This window comes from Pundamilia nyererei, unplaced genomic scaffold (assembly GCF_000239375.1).
Source record: "Pundamilia nyererei isolate P.nyererei 1_Seehausen unplaced genomic scaffold, PunNye1.0 scaffold00074, whole genome shotgun sequence".
Taxonomy (NCBI): domain Eukaryota; kingdom Metazoa; phylum Chordata; class Actinopteri; order Cichliformes; family Cichlidae; genus Pundamilia; species Pundamilia nyererei.
The window spans coordinates 1,675,952-1,694,562 of NW_005187475.1; the positions used below are offsets into that span (position 1 = coordinate 1,675,952).

General features: G+C 40.8%; 2 protein-coding genes across 4 annotated transcripts in view; one reads left to right on the top strand and one right to left on the bottom strand.

Annotated features, from left to right (window-relative positions):
• The first annotated feature begins 422 nt into the window (after window positions 1–422).
• Window positions 423–10,094, top strand: pcmt (protein-L-isoaspartate (D-aspartate) O-methyltransferase). 3 transcript variants are annotated; one of them, XM_005737255.2, is made up of 8 exons: window positions 423–780; window positions 5,661–5,765; window positions 5,857–5,888; window positions 6,610–6,714; window positions 6,909–7,029; window positions 8,074–8,159; window positions 8,366–8,593; window positions 9,071–10,094. In XM_005737255.2, the coding sequence occupies exons 1-7, from the start codon at window positions 600–602 to the stop codon at window positions 8,543–8,545; spliced, it is 810 nt and encodes a 269-aa protein (XP_005737312.1). In that variant the 5' UTR covers window positions 423–599; the 3' UTR covers window positions 8,546–8,593; window positions 9,071–10,094. The 3 variants fall into 3 exon arrangements, with proteins under 3 accessions (XP_005737312.1, XP_005737311.1, XP_005737313.1); XM_005737254.2 differs by having other exon boundaries at window positions 8,366–8,535; XM_005737256.2 differs by lacking the exon at window positions 423–780 and adding an exon at window positions 1,044–1,245 and having other exon boundaries at window positions 8,366–8,535.
• Window positions 10,095–12,645: 2,551 nt separating this feature from the next.
• Window positions 12,646–18,611, bottom strand: part of lrp11 (low density lipoprotein receptor-related protein 11) — an 8,822-nt gene continuing 2,856 nt past the window's right edge. The window contains exons 4-10 of the mRNA XM_013911893.1: window positions 18,133–18,274; window positions 17,859–17,984; window positions 17,195–17,386; window positions 13,684–13,851; window positions 13,548–13,604; window positions 13,367–13,459; window positions 12,646–13,278 (exon numbers count right to left, since the gene is read on the bottom strand). Coding sequence (XP_013767347.1) covers window positions 13,124–13,278; window positions 13,367–13,459; window positions 13,548–13,604; window positions 13,684–13,851; window positions 17,195–17,386; window positions 17,859–17,984; window positions 18,133–18,274 — 933 coding nt within the window. The 3' untranslated portion in view covers window positions 12,646–13,123. The remainder of the gene's footprint in view (window positions 13,279–13,366; window positions 13,460–13,547; window positions 13,605–13,683; window positions 13,852–17,194; window positions 17,387–17,858; window positions 17,985–18,132; window positions 18,275–18,611) is intronic.

An 18,611-nucleotide genomic window follows, 5' to 3' on the forward strand; every position in this document is an offset into this window, starting at 1 on the left:
GCAATAAAATGTTCTTCTGTAAGTTTTAGGGATTTCAAAGGTCTGTGAGCTACATTGCAGGTAGCTGCCATTTTGACTCCAGGCATGATAGTTTCCCTAAGAAATTCCAAACAGCATTAAAAATATTTTATTTATTTTGAAAATATTATCGATGCGTATTTGCAAAAAATAGAAAAATATCTCCGCATTATTGTCTGGAGGAAGAGGTACATTCTTATTGTATCTAATTAGCCAATCAGCTCATTTGTGTACAAAGGTTTTATTTCGAAGGGGAAGAGTTGTCTTAGATAATCTCTGGCACCTACTAAGTCGTATGTAACTACGGTAACCCAGTGAGACCAAATTCAGCGTTTCTCACATTGTTTGCTATTTCCCGCCACCTAGCGGCCGCTACCTGTCCTAACTGCGGCAAATCTGCGTTAAGCACAGTGCGGAATGTGGCTTTGCCCTTGCATCAAACACCGTGCTTGGACACATATCTTATAAAACAGATCAACTTTTATGAATTAAAGGGTAGTGCTGTGTGTGTGGTGGGGTGTGTCTGAAAGGGGGACTTGCCGTAAACAAAACAACAAAAAAATAAAATAAAAATCAATCGGATGGCCGGTGACGTATCCGCCGCTCCGCCGTCCGCTCTGGAGGTTGTCAGCTTCATCGGCAAAACGGTCGGCGCAGGCGCGGCACTGACAGCTGCTGTCTACTTACTCCGCAAAGTCTGCTTAATAATGGCCTGGAAATCAGGAGGAGCCAGCCACGCAGAGCTCGTCAACAACCTCCGCAGTGAGTCTGCATGTTTTTCTAAAAAAAAGCGGCGGCGGTGGCAGCGACGCTTTTGCAGGTGCGTCGCCTGTAAATGGTTTAGTTTGGACGTTTAAGGTTAGCACAGAAGCTGGCTGGTTGCTAAGCTATGTGGTATGTTGTTGTTGATCTAGCAGCAACTCTCTCCACCCCTTTCCCAATTCACGCAAGGTAAAGATGCATCCCTTGCTGCGTTTGCAAATAACCAAGCCAACTCTTAACACTCAAATGACCTCTCCTTTGTTTGCAGTCAAGGGATTTTTGTGCAGCTAGAGCTTTTCGGCGAAGGTAGCTTAGCCTGCTAGCTCTATGTGCGTCATTTGGGACGCTGAAAGCCAAACGGCAGCGGCCCTGCCCACATCCACTAACGGCTACCCGTGTGTCGTCCACTTTCACGCTGAATGGCAGTGACAGCTGTGCATGCAAAAACTCAGTTCGTATCGGTGGGTGAGTGAAAATGGCAGCTTGCTGTGTCACAGCTGCGGTGGGAGCAGTGACTCAGTGCTACTACGATCGATCCCATCAATCCCACATGGTTCAATCATGCTGTCATGAGGTAGCGCGAAACTTAGTCACTGACAGCTCTGCGCAGGCATGTTTCCCACATGCATTTCTGTAGACCAGAGAGTCCACTTCTGATATAAGGTTATCTCCCAGGGCTATTTATAAGCTTTGCAGCTCAGCATATCATTACAAGCTTTAAGCTTTTGGCCGAAAGCTCTGTGGTTTGGGCCTTGCAGGGGAAATGTGCTTCACAAAGGAACAGTAAACCAGGGGTTTTCTGACTCCAAACAGTCGTTCTGGGGTTGTTTAATACAAGTTTGTGCATGTTTCTTTTATTTGGTTATTAGTAGCAATATCGTTGAAAAATATTTTTTTAATCACGACCCTGGTAACTTTCCTTTGATGGATGGCCAAAACGTCTTTGGGTTTTTATTTGTAATATGCAGGGAAAAAACGGTAAACACGACTACAACAAAACTGATAACAGGAAAGGGGGAAGCAATTATACCAAGTGTGCAAAACGCGCAGAAGTGCTAAAGTAGCAGCTGAGATATGGTCAGTTTAGAGTGTAGATGAGACAGAAAAAGAGAAAAACCCATGAAACATCAACAAAATAAATAATATAATAGGTACAACAACATTAAAGCAGATAACATAAAAAACAATTACAAAATAGATTAAATAATGAAGTAAATATTTAAAAAAAGGCCCTGGTTAGATCATAAAATAGAAATAAATCTAGAAAAAGGAACAGACTAATCAGTGAATACAAATAAACTCATGCAGTGCTTAAAAAAAAATCAGCAGAATTGCACCCCTCCCAATCTGTGACCCTGATAAGGATAAGCCAAAGAGGATGGAAAATATTAGTTAAAATAAATGAAGTAAATAACATTAATGTCTATAAAGCATTCTCAGTGAAAAAGCCAGACAGAAAAGGACAATTTGAAGTTTTGAACACTTCCAGCTCCTCTTGTGTCAGTGTTATAAACTAAAAAAAATTTAGGCATGAGCAAATCAAATCCTAGTTAAAGAGACCGAAGCCGGTGCCAACATTTCTGAATCTGTAGGAACACCCCTGACATATTTCTGGGTTCATAAATGAGTCCACACAGCTTTCCATTACTCCATTATCTTTGCTGCAACAATGAAACCATTGTTTTATATATAAAAACACAAACAAACAATAAAAAAATAAAAAAAACTCAAATGAAAACTGACAAATTCATGAAAGGAAAACCTTTTCACGATTAAAACTACGCCAATTAAAGGTTCATACTTGGGGGAAAAAACCCCTACAACCTTTTAAGTAATTTTCTTTTCTTGAACTTTCATTTATTTGTTTTCAGTTGAATTAATTAATGTGAATTAAACTAAAAACGCCACAGGCTGCTGGGCAGTGGATTTGGGCTTTTATGGATGGAAACAAAGGACATAATTACTGCGGAACAGAAGAAGACGCGGTGATTCGTTTATTGCAATTGTCTTGTTTTAATAAGCTTTGGAAGCCAAAATTCTCATTAACATTAAATTTTGCTTACATGCCGAGCTCTAGCTGGACCTTTTCAAGCTGTAACCTCTGCAAAACCAAGCTTGTTGTCAAGAAAAACACCCAAATATTTGTAGCTCGACACCTTGATAAGTGTTGGTGGTGTGACTGTTGACCTTTTCGTAAAAAAATCATGTCTTTTCACTTTTGAAATGATCCAGCTCCTTACCTTCAAGAAGCCTGATGATAACTGAGTCATCAGCTAATTTTTTGTTTCTATAACTGCTGCAGGACTCATTATTGTACATGATGATAAGTTTCATTATTAACAAAAACTTGCACCTGGTGATATTAATATGGCTTTAGTCCATATTAATGGTGTTATGAATTTAACTGGGAACACTTACTGGAAATAGAAGCATAAAAAGAGTCAGGATTACCTTACCTAACCAAAGTCTGTGTACTCGCTTGTTATTTTGGGGTGTTTGCTGAAAAGAAAACGTTCCTTTTAATGATAATTACATCAAATTAACTGAATTAGCTTTAGCATTAAAACCCTTTTTTTTAGTGAATCTGTACAAAAAATACATTTTGTATTAGTCTGGTGCAAACTGAAGTCAGGTCAGTGTAAAGTTTTACCTGTGTGGTCATTACTCGCTCCACTTAACTGGACACTGACCCATTTAGACACATGAATGGCTTGAAGTTAACCTGAGTTTGCGTAAGCTGCATTTAAGCAGGTCACACGCAGGACGCATGCTAATTCCTGAGTTCTTCATTGTCTCTGTCCTCCTGGTCAGCGCTCAGGACCGGTCAGAAGGTTATTGGTTTGATGCTGAATGACTCATTCGTCTTTAAAGTTCAGCAACTAGTCCTGTGCTCTAGGAAATGTGAAGCATGCCTCTAAGTTGTTCACCTTGTGGGTTCCAATTTTAGAAACAGTGTGAAGTTGGAGTGTTTGCTTGGTGAATAATTAAGGATGGGAGGATCGTGGCTTGAAATGAGCCATTAGATATTAGTTGTAGATGTTCGCCTGGCAGCTTGTTTCTGTGTAATGTATCCTAAAGTGGCTCATGGATCAGAGGGTGAGGGGAGTTGGTGATGACAGCAGAGCCGGCTGTCGTTGGCTTTTTCCTGCCTCTGGCACTCACTGCTAAAGGATCCCGTTAGGAGGGATTATTGTGAAGACGCTTCTTCACGAAGCTTTTTTGTTTGTTTCTTTGGTGGCCTGTCTGTAAGCTTTGGTGTTTCTCTGCTGCACACATACTGGTCAGCACATATGGGTCACAGCCTGTGTTTAGGCTGCAATTTCTGCATTTTCTTCTTTGACAGTAGTAAAAAAAAAAATGCTTACTTTGATTTTCTTTGCTTTTTTTTTCTTTGGTTTGCAACTTCATCGTCATCATGCACATTCTTATCTTCCCCGAGAAGAAATGCTCAGTGCGTCATAGGAACTCTCCTTTCAGCTCAAGCTTATTGCAGCATAATTAAGGATTGGTTCAGGCTCCTCTGATCCAGCCCTAACTCTATCCATCCATTCGCTTCCGCTTCTCCTTTTCAGGGTCGCGGGGGGCGCTGGAGCCTATCCCAGCTGTCATAGGGCGAGAGGCCCTAACTCTATGTTTTGTCAAAAAGGAAAGCTTTAAGTCCAACCTTAAAAGTAAAGAAGGGTGTCTGTCTCTTGAAGCCAAACTGGGAGCTCATATTGGAAGGCTCTGCCTCCCATTCTACTTTCAGAAACCAATAAAGGGGCCAATGAAGACAAGCTGATATGGGAGAAACATGACCTGTCTTTCTGGTCCTGGTTGGCTCTCATGTAACATGGTGTATACTTTACCCCACTTCTTTCTTAAAAACAAGATCCAAGTTGAATTTTACTTAAATTTCACTTAAATTAGTTGAATTTTACTGAAAAATTTTCATAACCAGGGATGGAGGGACCTGATTCGCTCAGACAACACCTAAAAGGAGCAGCTGAAAGCATAAGAAAACATCATCTTACTTTTGCCTTGCAATTGTCACCTGGTTGTACAAACCCCAATGCAGAGGCTTTGTGTCCCACAGTGCGACAACCACAGTTTTCCCTGCTCTGACGTCTGTTTATAGCTAAACGGACGCAGTGAGCTGAGCCTTCACGTTGCACATTTCATCATGTAAACATTAATTTCTGCCTTAAAACACCAAATTAGAAAAAATTTTCCCACGATGGCTCCAAACATCCAGACATGTGTGAGTGATCTTGGTGTTGACCAAAATAATTGTAATTTTGCCAGTAATCCTGATTTATTTCTTTACTTTTTTCTCATGATCATCTTTGGTATATTTTTTGAAAAACACGATCATACATGCCTAATGGGTTGATAAAGCGTGTTTGTCTTCCATATAAACAAGGGTTTTGGCCTTCCCTCAAATTAAAATCACCAGACTGATAAGAATAATTGCTTAATTCACTTAAGCATGAAGCATGTGTTTATGCATCTTAATGGTCAGAAATAACAGAAAATACTCGTATTTCCCTGGAGTAAGGCAACACAAATGTTTTGCTTTAACTTTGAGTGGACTGCTTGTACTTAGATGTGTAGTCACCCCCTTGAAACTTTGTTCTGAGCCAGGAAGAATAATAAATACCTGATAAATTACTATACTTTACTGCAGTGACGCAAAAATATGAAAATCCAGTAGTTTGTTAGAGCAGTCCTGTTCATGATTTGGAAAAATGAGGCTATGTACTAGTAAAAGTAGTTTATTGTTGTGAATTTGCTGTCTCATATCTCTATATTGTGTCCTCCTTCATTCTTTTTGTCTGTCTGATTCTGCTGCGGGATTATGTAATATATATATATATATCTTGTTCTTTTTGCCTCCTCAGAAAATGGCATTATTAAATCTGACAAGGTCTACGAAGTCATGCTTGTCACAGACCGAGCACATTTCTCTAGGCTTCACCCTTACATGGACTCGCCGCAGTCAATAGGTACGTCTGCTTGTGTACTCGCTCGCGCATCGCCGCACGGAGATCTGAGATTCAAACTAACCAAACCTACTTCCTGTCTTTTAACCAAAAGGCTATCAAGCGACCATCAGCGCCCCACACATGGTAGGACTTTAAAGACTTTCAGACATTTCTGCTCCCTGTGAATCACAGCTTTGAATGGTTTTGTTGTTGTTATTGTGAAGCTTGGTCCCATTCAGTCATTCCTAATCATCTATTTTTAGTAGATAACAGTAGCAGTTAACCAAATCCTCACAGTTTTGTGCATTTGTGCTCATTGTTGGCATGTTTCAGTCGAGTAATAGAAGCTTAAAGTGGATCCATTATGTTTTTCCTTATTTGCTGCTGTTGATGGCACGGGAGATGCCCATTAAACATGCCCAGGGTTTTCTTTTGTTTGTTTGTTTTTATTCTACTTTTTGTTCTGGATGATGTCACAGAGAACGATGTTTCCCAGATGTTAGCTTTTTATTGAGGTTTTTGTTCATTTATTTTTATTGTTATTTATTTTTTTGCAGAACTAATCATTTACACCTGTAGTTCCCAGGAAGGTCGCGTGAAACTTTATGGCGTCTGTGGCAGTAAATCATGGCAGCAGCCTCTTATAGCCCTTTTCTATTAGTATCATGGCTTGTTTCAGACAGAAGGAATCGTACAAAGCTACAAGAATAATAAATATGGAGCTGAGGATGAGCAGGATAGGTCCACTTTAAGCATGAAAAACTGAAACAAGCCTCACAGATGGCCTGCGCTGGGATTACCGTGTGTTAGTCTGTGCTGTGTGAGTGATGGGTTGAAATGCTATTGTCTCGTTTTGCCTCCCCAGCACGCCTATGCCCTGGAGCTTCTACATGACCAGTTGTATGAGGGAGCGAAGGCTCTGGACGTCGGCTCCGGCAGTGGGATCCTGTCGGTTTGCTTCGCACGAATGGTGAGCCACACACGCGACGGGTAAACACAAACGACTTCTCTTTGGTGGCATTGTTGATTAATTGAGCTGATTGATCCACTAATATGTCAACCAATCGATCAAAATCAATCAGATTGACTGCGTTGAACATTGTGAACGTCGTGATTGAACTGAGCGCGCCCCCCACACTCTCTTCGTCCCTCTGCGCTTTACAGGTAGGTCCTAAAGGGAAAGTTATAGGAATCGATCACATCAAAGAGCTGGTAGATGATTCTATAAACAACGTGAAGAAAGATGACCCCAGTTTGATAACATCGGGCCGAGTCAAGCTAATAGGTAAGACATCGCGGATGAAAGCTTTATATCTTTGTTTTTTCAGCAGACGTTTGTGGGTTTTGAGGAAGGGCTGCTGCTTCCTTGATCCGACCGAACAGCAGACAGTTTAATGTTCCCCGGTGGAGAAAAAGGCAGCAGTCAGTAAACAGCGTGCAGCTCTAAATAATTGAGCAGTGAGGACTTTTACCTCCTCTGAAGGGGGGTTCAAGAGCAGTTCAGTGAGGGGATTAATAAGAGCAGTGATGCTTATTTTTTCATTTCTCTGTTTTGTCTTTCATTTCGTAAATCGCTTTTTACTGTATGTGATTACAGGTGGTTGTCGGTTTTATTAATAGCAGTGCCTTTGTTGATTTATGTTTTCTTGGTCGCATTCTTTATCAGTTCTCTTTTGGATTCTTAATCGGTTTTCTGTGGTTAGGCCTCTGCAGGTTTTCACCATCAGCGCAGCTGTTTTGTTTTTACTCGGTCTGAAGAAATGGCATGCACATGATTCAGGTTTGCAGAAGCTGCTCTGCCATGAGTCTGATTTCATTGTTTTATGTTGCACAACTGTTGCCAGTTGCCAGCAGCGACTAGTGGAGTCTGATAGATGGGCAGCCTGGATTTCAGACCTTATTCTGAAATCTTTCTGTATTTAGTCTGTTAATAACGGCACATACGGGTAAAAAAAAATACTCGCAACTGGGAGATAAAAAGAAGCAGACCAAAAAAAGATTTGTCTGCTGATTGATTAGGTAAAACACAACTAATGATATTTAATGGCAAAGTAAAATTAGAGACACCCTTTGAGTCTATAAATGTAAATAAACAAAAGCAATCTGTGATATGAAAGTAACTCCCAGCCCTAAAATACTGAAATATACTAATATTGAGATGCAGTTTTATCAGCATTACTCGGCTATTTCTGGCTTCTCAGATCAGGTAAATTGTTATAAATGTCAGATGCAGCATTGGCCAAGTAATGTGTCTCGTCCCACCCTGTGGGGACATCCATCAGTGTTTTCAGTGCGACAGCTTGTGACTGACGTTCTGCTGCTGTTTCAGTGGGAGACGGGCGATTGGGCTACACTGAGGAGGCGCCGTATGATGCCATCCACGTTGGCGCAGCTGCACCCACCGTTCCCCAAGCTGTGAGTGTCTCTGAATTCTGCTGAGCACATTGTTACCCTTTACTTTACAACAAAGGCTGGATACCTAAACTGTAAACCTGCTTCATATTTAATTTGGTGTGTTTTTATATCTGATCCAGTATGACTGTATCTAAATAGAATCCCTGGAATGTAGTTTTAAAGCTGACTTGCTGTCCACCGCTGCCTCTCCCTTCTGCCTCCCTCAGCTTCTGGACCAGTTGAAGCCCGGCGGGCGGCTGATTCTGCCCGTAGGTCCGGCGGGGGGAAATCAGATGCTGGAGCAATATGACAAGATGGAGGATGGCAGCACCAAAATGAAGCCCTTGATGGGGGTGATTTATGTGCCTTTAACAGACAAAGACAAGCAGTGGTCCAGGTGGAAGTGACTTCCTTGTCCCTCTCCTTCCCCCTCTCTCCTTCTCACAGTGGCAAAGGTGAAATGGTGTGGCTTGGAGCAAGGCAATGGATCACAAGGGGCTGCATTTTGCTGCTTGTTGACATTTTTTTGCTTCTTCCATACCATACCAACTAGCTGCACGTTTCCTTCATCTTCTTTTAACCCCCGTAGCTCTAAATTGGTCTCAATAAAAGCTGCCTGATTAATGCACTCTGCTCTGTTTCAAACATGAGGGAATGAGCTGAAATCACAGCAGGTTGAAGGCACATGATTGGTTTTCAGGAGCATGACTGCTTTGCCAATTTGGAAGCTTATTACCCAACTTCAACTCAACTACTTTATCTGATAATCTTTGAAAGATGAAAACAACTTTTCTAATGACGTTTTATCTTAACATGTTGCATGCGGTCTTCTCTTTTAACTCTGTTTGCATGACAGCAAGATTTCTGCTTGTTTTTCTTGCAACTTGCCTCAATTTTTGTGTGTTCTAATATTTAAAATGTGTTTCTCACAGGGATGAACTTTGAAGAGGAACGCAGTCCATAATCCACCTTTTAAGTTTGAACCTGGAGAAAACTTGGAATGGGTCGGACAGCCCTTGACATTTTGTTCAAAGCATAACAAACGTGCTCTTTTTTTGTTTGTTTGTTTGTTTGTTTGTTTGTTTGTTTAATTTTAACAACGGACTAGAGTTTCACATTTGATGACGGCCCCGAGGGGCTGCGAGGAAAGACTGCTTGACGCTCTGCACAGAAATATCGGAGAGAGATTTATTGTTTTTGTTTTCCAGGTCTGCATCCTTTTTGGTTTGTGTTCGTTTTAACCGCTGGATTTTTAGTTTTTTCTTTGTTTTTTCTTTTTGTGGTTTCACCATTTGATTTGCAGTCAAACATTTTTCACAGCATTACATTTCAGCAGCATCAAAGCTGAATGCAGGAGGAACCCCGGACAACCAAGACGAAGAACGCCTGAGCCTGTTAGATAAATCACCTAGCTACAGTCTGTGTGTGTGTGGATCATAAAAACTGTAGACTTCTCTGCTAAAGTATGAGCTTTCTTCCCGTGGCATCAGTGTTAAGAACACAAACACACACATAAATTAACACACAAAGCCTGATGTAAACCCCCACCACACACACACACACACACACACACACATCCTGTTTTCATGTGCAGCACGTAAAATAAGTACCGAACATACTCCGAAGGGAGCAGAGCACTAATGACACCGACACATACGCACGCACATACAGGCTGTGCTTTCCACTTTGATGTGTTGCTTTCTGCCGCTGGTTTCCATTAACAATTTGTGCAGGCTCCTCTGGTGACTGACACTAAATGGGGAAAGTCACTGCTTTGCCAAAATAAACTCCAACAACATAAAGCAAATGAATGTCTGTTTTCTTGATGAAAAAAAAAAATCATGAAATGAAAAAAAAAAGCACATTTTATTTTGGGTGATCTGAGTGATGGATTATATTTGGCTTTCACAGTTGCTGGAATGGCATAAAAATAAAGAGATGCTTATGTTTTTGTCTGCCTTTTGTTATTGAATCTTTTTTGTACAAGTCTTATTTGCAACTGTTAGGTACACCTTACTAATCCTGGGTTTTCCTTCAGAGATAACTTAATTCTTTGGATTCAACGAGGTGCTGGAAACACTAATCAGAGATTTTAAACTGATAGCATCGCACGGTCACGCATCCATGGTGTGAATCACCCGTTTCACCACATATCAAAGGTGTTCTATTGGATTAGGAACTGGTGACTATTGAGGACATGCAAATCATGTTCAAGAAACCAGTTTGAGATGATTTGTGACACGGTGTGTTATTCTGCTTGAAGGAGGTGGTTCAAAGGGATGAAGATGATCACAAACCATATTCGGGTATGCTGTGGTGTTTGAATAGAAGAACCTTAATAGAAGAAAACATCTTCAACATCATTACGCCACCACCAGCAGCCTGAAGCTTTGATACGAGGCAGGATAGAGCCATGCTTTCATTCAAATGTGACGGCAGTAATCAAGACTCATCACATCTATTCAATACGATTTATTCATAGAGCGCCAAATCACAACAACAGTTGCCTCAAGGCACTTTATATTGTAAGGTAGACCTTACAATATTACATAAAGCACTGGTGAGCATCAGGTATGCTTTTAGAGTATTCTATTGACTAATTGTGATGAGTCTCTGCCAACTGTAGCATCAGTTTTCTGTTCTTAGCTGACAGTAGTGGCACCCAGAATGGTCTGCTGATATAGTCCATTTGCTTCAATGTGTGATTCAGAGATACCGGGGGTGTAATGAGTGGTTATTGGAGTTGCTATTGCCTTCTTTTCAGGTCAAAGCAGTCTGGCCATTCTCTGATATCACAATGCATTTCTACCCAGAGAATTGCTGCTCACTGGATAGTTTGTTTTTCAGACCATTCTCTAAACCCTAGAGATGGTGGTTTGGGGAAACTCCCAGATCAGCAGTTCCTGAAATACTCAGATGAGCCCATCAGTCACCAGCAAACATGCTACATTCAAAGTCACTTCAATGGCCTTTCTTCCCCGTTGTGATGCTCAGTTTGAACCTCAGAAGTGTTGTCCTGACCACATCAAAATTCCTAAATCCACTGAGTTGCTTGCAGTGATTGGCTGATTTGCAATAAGGAGCAGCTGAACAGGTGTACCTAATAACGGAGCAGATGAGTGAGTAAGTTGGTACTAAATCTAGAATCAGTTCCATGTACAGCCACAATAGAAGACACAAAATGGCTGGGCATACCTCGATGCTACAATAGAAAAAAAAGATTAACAGATTCAGCCTTCAAGTTCTCTTCTCCATCAACAGTCGAGTCGCTATACTTGTTGAAATATATGCTGATTCTCTAAAAGAACCAAGGTGGAACTGGCTCGGCACACCATCACTAAAAAAGACAGGGCTGTGATAGAAATCCAGTTTTCTTCGCGCCAAACCCTACACTGCGACAAAGTAATGAAAAGTTGGTTGTAAAGCTAAATGATTTTAAAAGATTTTTTCTTGACACGATGGACTAAATGTTTGATTATCAAAATTCCAGAAATACAAGAGGGAGAGACGAATCTCTACAGATATGATGATCATCTCTAAATAAAATCGTTTTGGCAAATCCTGTTGTTAACATATATAACCCCGGTACTTTTTAATTATATAATAAACTTTAATATGTTACATGAAAGACAGCACTTTGGGGGAATACATTTATCAAAATAAATATATATATATAGATATATGGAATACACTCCAATTATGTTGCCTTATTAGAGAAAAATACGCAACAAAATCATACAGGACTAGAAATTCACCAAAAGACTTTGCTATAGTTTTATATGATTCTGGCAAACTTTAAAGGAAACATATCATAATTTCCAGCCGCATAATATAACATTTTTGACTTAGCAAGAGTAGCTTCATATGATTCATAGTTCAAAATAATGCTTATTATTTTTATTTGGCATACTTGGCTTTAAAACAGACTATGGTTAAATTCAGGGGACTAAAGGTCAGCAGAAAAGCTCATGAGCAAAGCTTCGAGTGTTTAATTTTTCATTAAAAAAATAATGTTCATTAAACTTCACACTTTACCAAACTCACTCACACCCCACCTACTGTGACTCTATGCTCTACAGTCTGAGAAACACTGCTTTATTTTTCTGTTTATGCAAATATTTTATCACAGGCTGTGTTGAATATTTTGGCTGCCTGACCTTTGGGGACAAATTAAGTACACTCTGTTTTTCTGAATAGCTACAGGCCATAAACAGAAGCTTTGACAGGTGGGTTGGGTTTCTGTCCTCAGACCCATGAATGTCCGTGTGGCTGATGTGACCAAATTTGGAATATCTGCTCTCACTGACATCCTAAAGAAGCAGCAGGAAGAAAAAAGGACCTGAAACAGAGCATTTAACAGAGTCTGAAGCCTTCTCGCTCACATATGCTGACCACATGATTAGACTCTGATTAAGTTTGACATGAACATCCACCATTGCAAAAGTGTGTATATGTGTTTATGTACATGAAAAAAATCAGGTCCTATAGGACTGTAACAGGCACTCGATGCTTTTTGTGTCTGCCGTACGGCAATTTAATGGGATTAAAACACACAGCAAAAATATGGCACATTAAAGTCGCACAGAGGCAGAAATAGCGCATGTTTTGTGCAGTAAAATGAACATGTTTGTCTCAAAGTAACCAGTGTTTAATTAATCAGTTGTAATAGATAAGACAAGTGTCTATTTTAGTATATGTATCAGAAGTAAAGGAGAAACACTGATATTCCATCAGTGATTTTCTTAGGACATAACTATGAATTCACAAGCATCTCAGTATGTTCGCTGAATCTATCAGCAGCTGATATACAGTGCCAGTCAGAGGGGATCGGTGTGGAGGCGTTCGGCAACGTTCACGGCAGCAGAGCTTTGGATCTTTCTAACAGGAAACGAGGATAAATTAAGAGACATCGAAGAAATGCAGAGTGCAAATTCAGAACGTCCTGGATCGGGCTCTGATGGTTCTTTTCTCGGGTCTCTGATTGGCTACAGGTACATGCCATTAATGAGGTAATCTGACTCCTCTGTAGTGAGGGGACGCGCTTTCTTCAGTTTGTGGCGGACGAGCCTGAGACGACAGCTGATCATGAGCAGCAGCAGGGCGGTGATGATTAGGCCAAGTGCCAGAGGAAGGATGGCACCTGGAGAAAGAAATGCGCCCCATTCAGAAAAGGTCATCGGATAGAGAGGGAAGAGCCACAAAAAGCAGACAGAAGCTCTGGGTCTCACCTGACTCTGGGACTGGGTGTCCTCCCATGTCTAGAAATGGTTTGGAGATGGGGGCGTCACTCACTGCTTGGCTCTGGGTGGCTTTAGGGGAAGCTTAAAAAATAAAACCGCTTAGATGAGAAAACGGCTGACTCACAACACTGAATTATTGACATGTGTTTGATTCTTTGGATGAATATACCTATCTCAGTCTGCTTGGTGACTGGAGGAGCCACACTGGCAGGTCTGAAAGCTGGACCTAAAAGGTGTTCGTACATAATAAAGTCAATCTTACTACAAAATAAATCAATCAAAATGAATGTAAGGTGGGCTCTCACTTTTTTGTATGCATTCACTGACACAGTCCGACTCCTGGAGGAAGTTGTTGTGGTTTCCCTGGCAGCCTCCGTACAGGAAGTGTTTGCACTCTCCCACATTTTGGTCGTAGTACCACCGTGGGAAGGTGCCTTTACAGGGTCCCACAACTGGAGCAGCAGCACATGGGTCTAAAGGAACAAGACACGGCCTTTATATTTAACACATTTAAATGATTCTTGCACAGCAATGACACCTGTTCAGAGACAGTAGTAAAAAAGCAATATCCTCTTTAGTGGCCAGCATGGGGAAACTCCTCCGGCTGGCAGACGACTTCCAGTTGTGTAGAAGTCAGTGGTAACAGTCCTATGTGCCCTTGATCTGTGACCTCAGTAAACAATTTTATGGGTTATCAGTCACCAGCTTCAGATCATAATGAATACAACAAAATGAGTTTATTTTGGAATGTATGCTAATTATTAGAGACAGGAAGGCTAACAGTGGTGTCCTCAGTTTCACTGTGCTGATCCCTCATTTGTCACATCGAGTTGAAAAAAATCAACAGCTCAAAGTTGAACACTCAGGTCGAGGCAGGAAGATGAAGTACATATATAATACAGCCTTTCGTAGCTGGTGTTACAATTTTAATATCAAACTCTTCAACATTTGTCCTACAAATGGATTCAGGTAAATTGATTTTAGCATTGAATAATCAATATTAAATACTATTATGTAATAAAAGAGATACTGTTACAGTATTAAACATACTGCCATATTAATAGAATGGCACACCACTCGAATAACCCTGACTTTACATCTTTGGGTGAATTCGGCAACAGCGAAAATGACTGTATCTGACTATTTTCAGTGTATTTTCTACTTAAACAACTTAATACTAACATATTAATAATTAAGCATAGAGGGGCACTACTGCTGTTCACTGAGCCTCATCAGAAATGGTCTCAGTGCTAAGGTGGCTGTGAAGAAGCCATTCTTAAGGAAGGGAAACAGGGAGAAAAGGCTGATGTCTCCCATATTACACAGGAACTGGGTCAGTGGCAACATTTCTGATGGAGTGATAAATCCAAAATGAAAGTATTTAGATTCAGTCTTTTTACTGCCAATTCAATAAAAGCGTAGCTTGACAGAAAAACACACAATGGAACACCATCAGTCATGACTTGGTCTTCACAGTGCCCAGACCTCAACATCATTGAAGCAGCGTGGGATTATCTTGACAGAGAACAGAACAAAAGAGGGTCAACATCCAAAAAACAGCTTTGGATGTCCTTCATGAAGCTTAGAGAACTACTCCTGAAGACTATTAACAGAAATTACAATAAAGTTTATCTAAGGGAGTTTGAGCTGTGTAGAAGAATAAAGGTACGAACTCTGTTTTGCTTTATATACTGTATTTCCATGTGTGCATGCATTTCTTGTTTTTCTAGCAAAAGATAAAGAAATGAAGGGTGACCAAAAGACTGCTGTTGACAATCTGCAGCTTTTCTATGTTTGATATCGGACATCAAACGAGCTTGGCTGTAGGACTGTTGCTTGGACTTTGTGTCTAAATAAAGAGATAAAGTGATACGGACATCTAAGATTACTTCGAGCCCTTCTACCAGCGACTTAAGATATCATCCAATGTCATCATCCACCTTGAGTGCAAAGGTCAAAGCCCTCTACACAACAGTGGATTAACTATTTTTCCTTTTGACTTTGAGCACTAAACAATGAGGTATCATCTTAGTTTCCTAAGAACTTGGACGTGCATTTGTCAAATGAAGAAAAGACTCCTGAGAATCCACCTTGAGCACAAAATATCTATAGTAAAACAGCAGTGTGGTCAGTGACATTCAGGGATCGGATGGCAGAGCGGACAGAGGAGCTTTGTTCCAGCACTCAGAGTAGATGCAGGCAAAGAGCTGCTTTCCCAGGGACCGCAGAGTGGCCCTGTGGCTTTGCCAGCATTTTGAGCTCCGTGCCATGACTCAGTGGCTGCCTACAGGCTCCATCTGCTTCAGTACCCAGACACACCAAACCCTCTTGGTCTCTTCACAAAGGGGATTCTGCACCAATGACACAAATTCCTGTATCCTACATTTTCATATTCTTCTGTTTCTCCTTTCCTAAACAGACTGCAATGAAGAAATGCTCCAAAGTGTGACTAAAGTGCTTTAAACACAGTTAACATCACCATTTTATATTAATTGCCTAAATCTGTCTAATAATGCGATAGCTGAGAACACTGTAGACATGGGCTTTCATCTATAAAGGTTTTGGCTGCACACTGTCTCAGTCGTGGCGTTGCCTCGTTGAAGGCTGGGACTACGCCATAAAACGACCTCTGTGATAACACATGCCAACCTATTTCTTCAGAAAATAGGTTGTACTTTATATTTCCTCCAAAATAAGCTTTATAGTCCATATGCTTTTTATTTCAGTGTCTAGCCCTGGACAACAAAGGTTGCCTTCCTTTCTGCTGTCCATGCTGCTAAGAATAGATTCTTTATTTTGCTAAAAAAAAAAAAGCTTCATTATTGTAAAAATAGAAAGAAAAGAAATAACTATTAGTATTTTGTTGACCCTGCTTGCTTCACAGGTGAACTAATAACTTCAGCATCACTTTTAAGAGCAGGCTAGCAGTTGGCCAATCAAACTTGGCTTACATACTGTTTTACTGGAGCCAGACCGCTGGCTGTGACAAACGACTGGCTTTAGTTTTAGTGCAGACGTCCAGCCCAACCAGTATTAATGCTAAATATTCCTGAAACTCTTAACTAATTACTAACATGAACTCTGTACAGATGTTGTGTTAACAGTTGATTAATTTTTGCTTTAATGGAATTTCTTATGTTGGACTTGCGGCACCATCTTGTGGTTTACAGTGGTTATCATGATGGAGCGAACCCTGTCCCTATTTCAACTTCACTTTATATCTCTGCATCTTGTACAAAGGCTCCTTTTAAATAAGTGTTTTTCCAAGTACCTTGGAGCATGAACACCACCAGAGACGTTATAGGAGAGAGCCAAGGCACTCAAAGAACCCCGAATAGAAATTTATGGGAGAACTACGGTACTCATCGGCCAGCCTTCCTTGAGAGACAATCAACAGGCAGTCTGGTGATTTATGAGCCAATCGAATTGTACTGAGTCATGTCCGCAAAAGACTTTCACAGTATGTTAACCGTGTGCTGGCAGGCATATCTGAACGTCATAGTAAAGATGTAGGAAAGCATCCTTATCATTGGTCTGGTGGGATGAACCAAGATGTCGATCATGTTGGCACTATGGACTGAGCCATCAATCAAGCCACACTCCTGTGAAACTTTGAGTTGGTGCTGCTGAAGTACAAGTTGTGGGAGAAAACATCTTTTTAAACCTAACTTTAATTTAAGTGCTTTTAAGAAAAATCTTATCTGAGTAGTGATTCTATATTTTCTGCTTTTATATCCCCGAGAACATTAAAATGACAATTGTAAGATGCCTTCAGAGTGGTTTTACATGCTTTTACAAGGACTTTGACCTCTCTACCTTGACTGACTGAAGCTTCCTGCTCACTGGCACTTTGAGAAGGAGCCGCCTTGCTTGTGTCTTGAGGTGTGATGGTCTTCCTGGCTCCAGTCGGGAGCATGGAGACGTCTTCAGCTTTCTTTGTCTGAGCGACAGACCACTGAGGGCTGGGCAGGTCCACAGCGTGGGTCACTGACTTTCGGCTGCCATCGACTAGAAAAAACACAAAAGAAGCCATGGCTTAAGGGAAGGTATGTTTATGGATTTTTGATAGCATTTATATTGATGAAATGACTCAAATAATTTCAGCCTTACAAAAGACTTCTATTATCCACTCATCACATAAATATAATAACAGCTATTTTACTCACTGGTTGTAAATTTGATCTTTTAAGACAACTGTACATTAGCGTAACACATACTTTTTACAGGTTAATTGACCAACGGCTCTCTTTTTAGTCATGCTGGCTTCAGCTGAAACCTGAGTGAGTTCGGGCTTGTTCAGAAGCACACTGCCATATAAGAAAGTGTCGTTCTTGATTCGTTCTTGATTTATAAGAGAAAAGAGTTTTGTACTGAAATTAATTAATTTTATCTAGTATGCATAATCATTAAAAACTTTAATAGAAATGAAAATTGGATTCGTCTTCCAGCTCTAACAAAGTGAGTACTAGGTGTTTCCTACAGTTTGGGCAGAAGTCTTCGTCTGAGCGGTCTGGACAGTGCTGCTTCCCATCGCAGGCATAGGTGATGTCAATACAGCAACCGTCATCACACTTAAATTGGTAGTTTGAGCAGTGACCGGTACATACTGTGGGCACAGATAAGAATACAGTAACTACACATCTTCCCTCTTAAATGGTAAAGGAATATGTCACAAGTCACGCACCCTTTAGCGGTAATCAGTGCAGCACAAAGGAAGTTGCAGAACATAGATGGAAGTTTTGGTGATTCATTACCTTCTGCTTGGTGTTTTGGAGCCAGTACGGTGACAGAGATGTTATCGGAGCTCTTCTGTCCCGCTGTGTCAGTGACTGTCATCTGAAACGTGTAGACTCCTTCCTGGAGGCCACTGATCTTCAGCAAACCTGGATGTGTTGACTTTAGCGCACAAACAAAAAATACATCTCTGAAGCAATCAACTTCTAGACTTTTGTTTTGCCAAATTAAAAAAACACCTAATGAGGACTTCTGTAAAACAGCACTGGGTTTTAAACATGTAGCAGTATATGCATCATGGATCATACATCCATCCTACTTACTTCTCTGACAGACTGGCTCAGCTCCACTGGCACAAGAACAGATACAGGAAATGTTCCATACCACATGCAATCAATCCTAGCAATGCACCACATCTGTGTAGCAGAGAAAATCTACTCTCTCATGCTAACGCTTTATTTTATCTTTGCACAATCACAACACTTACACAGTCATACTG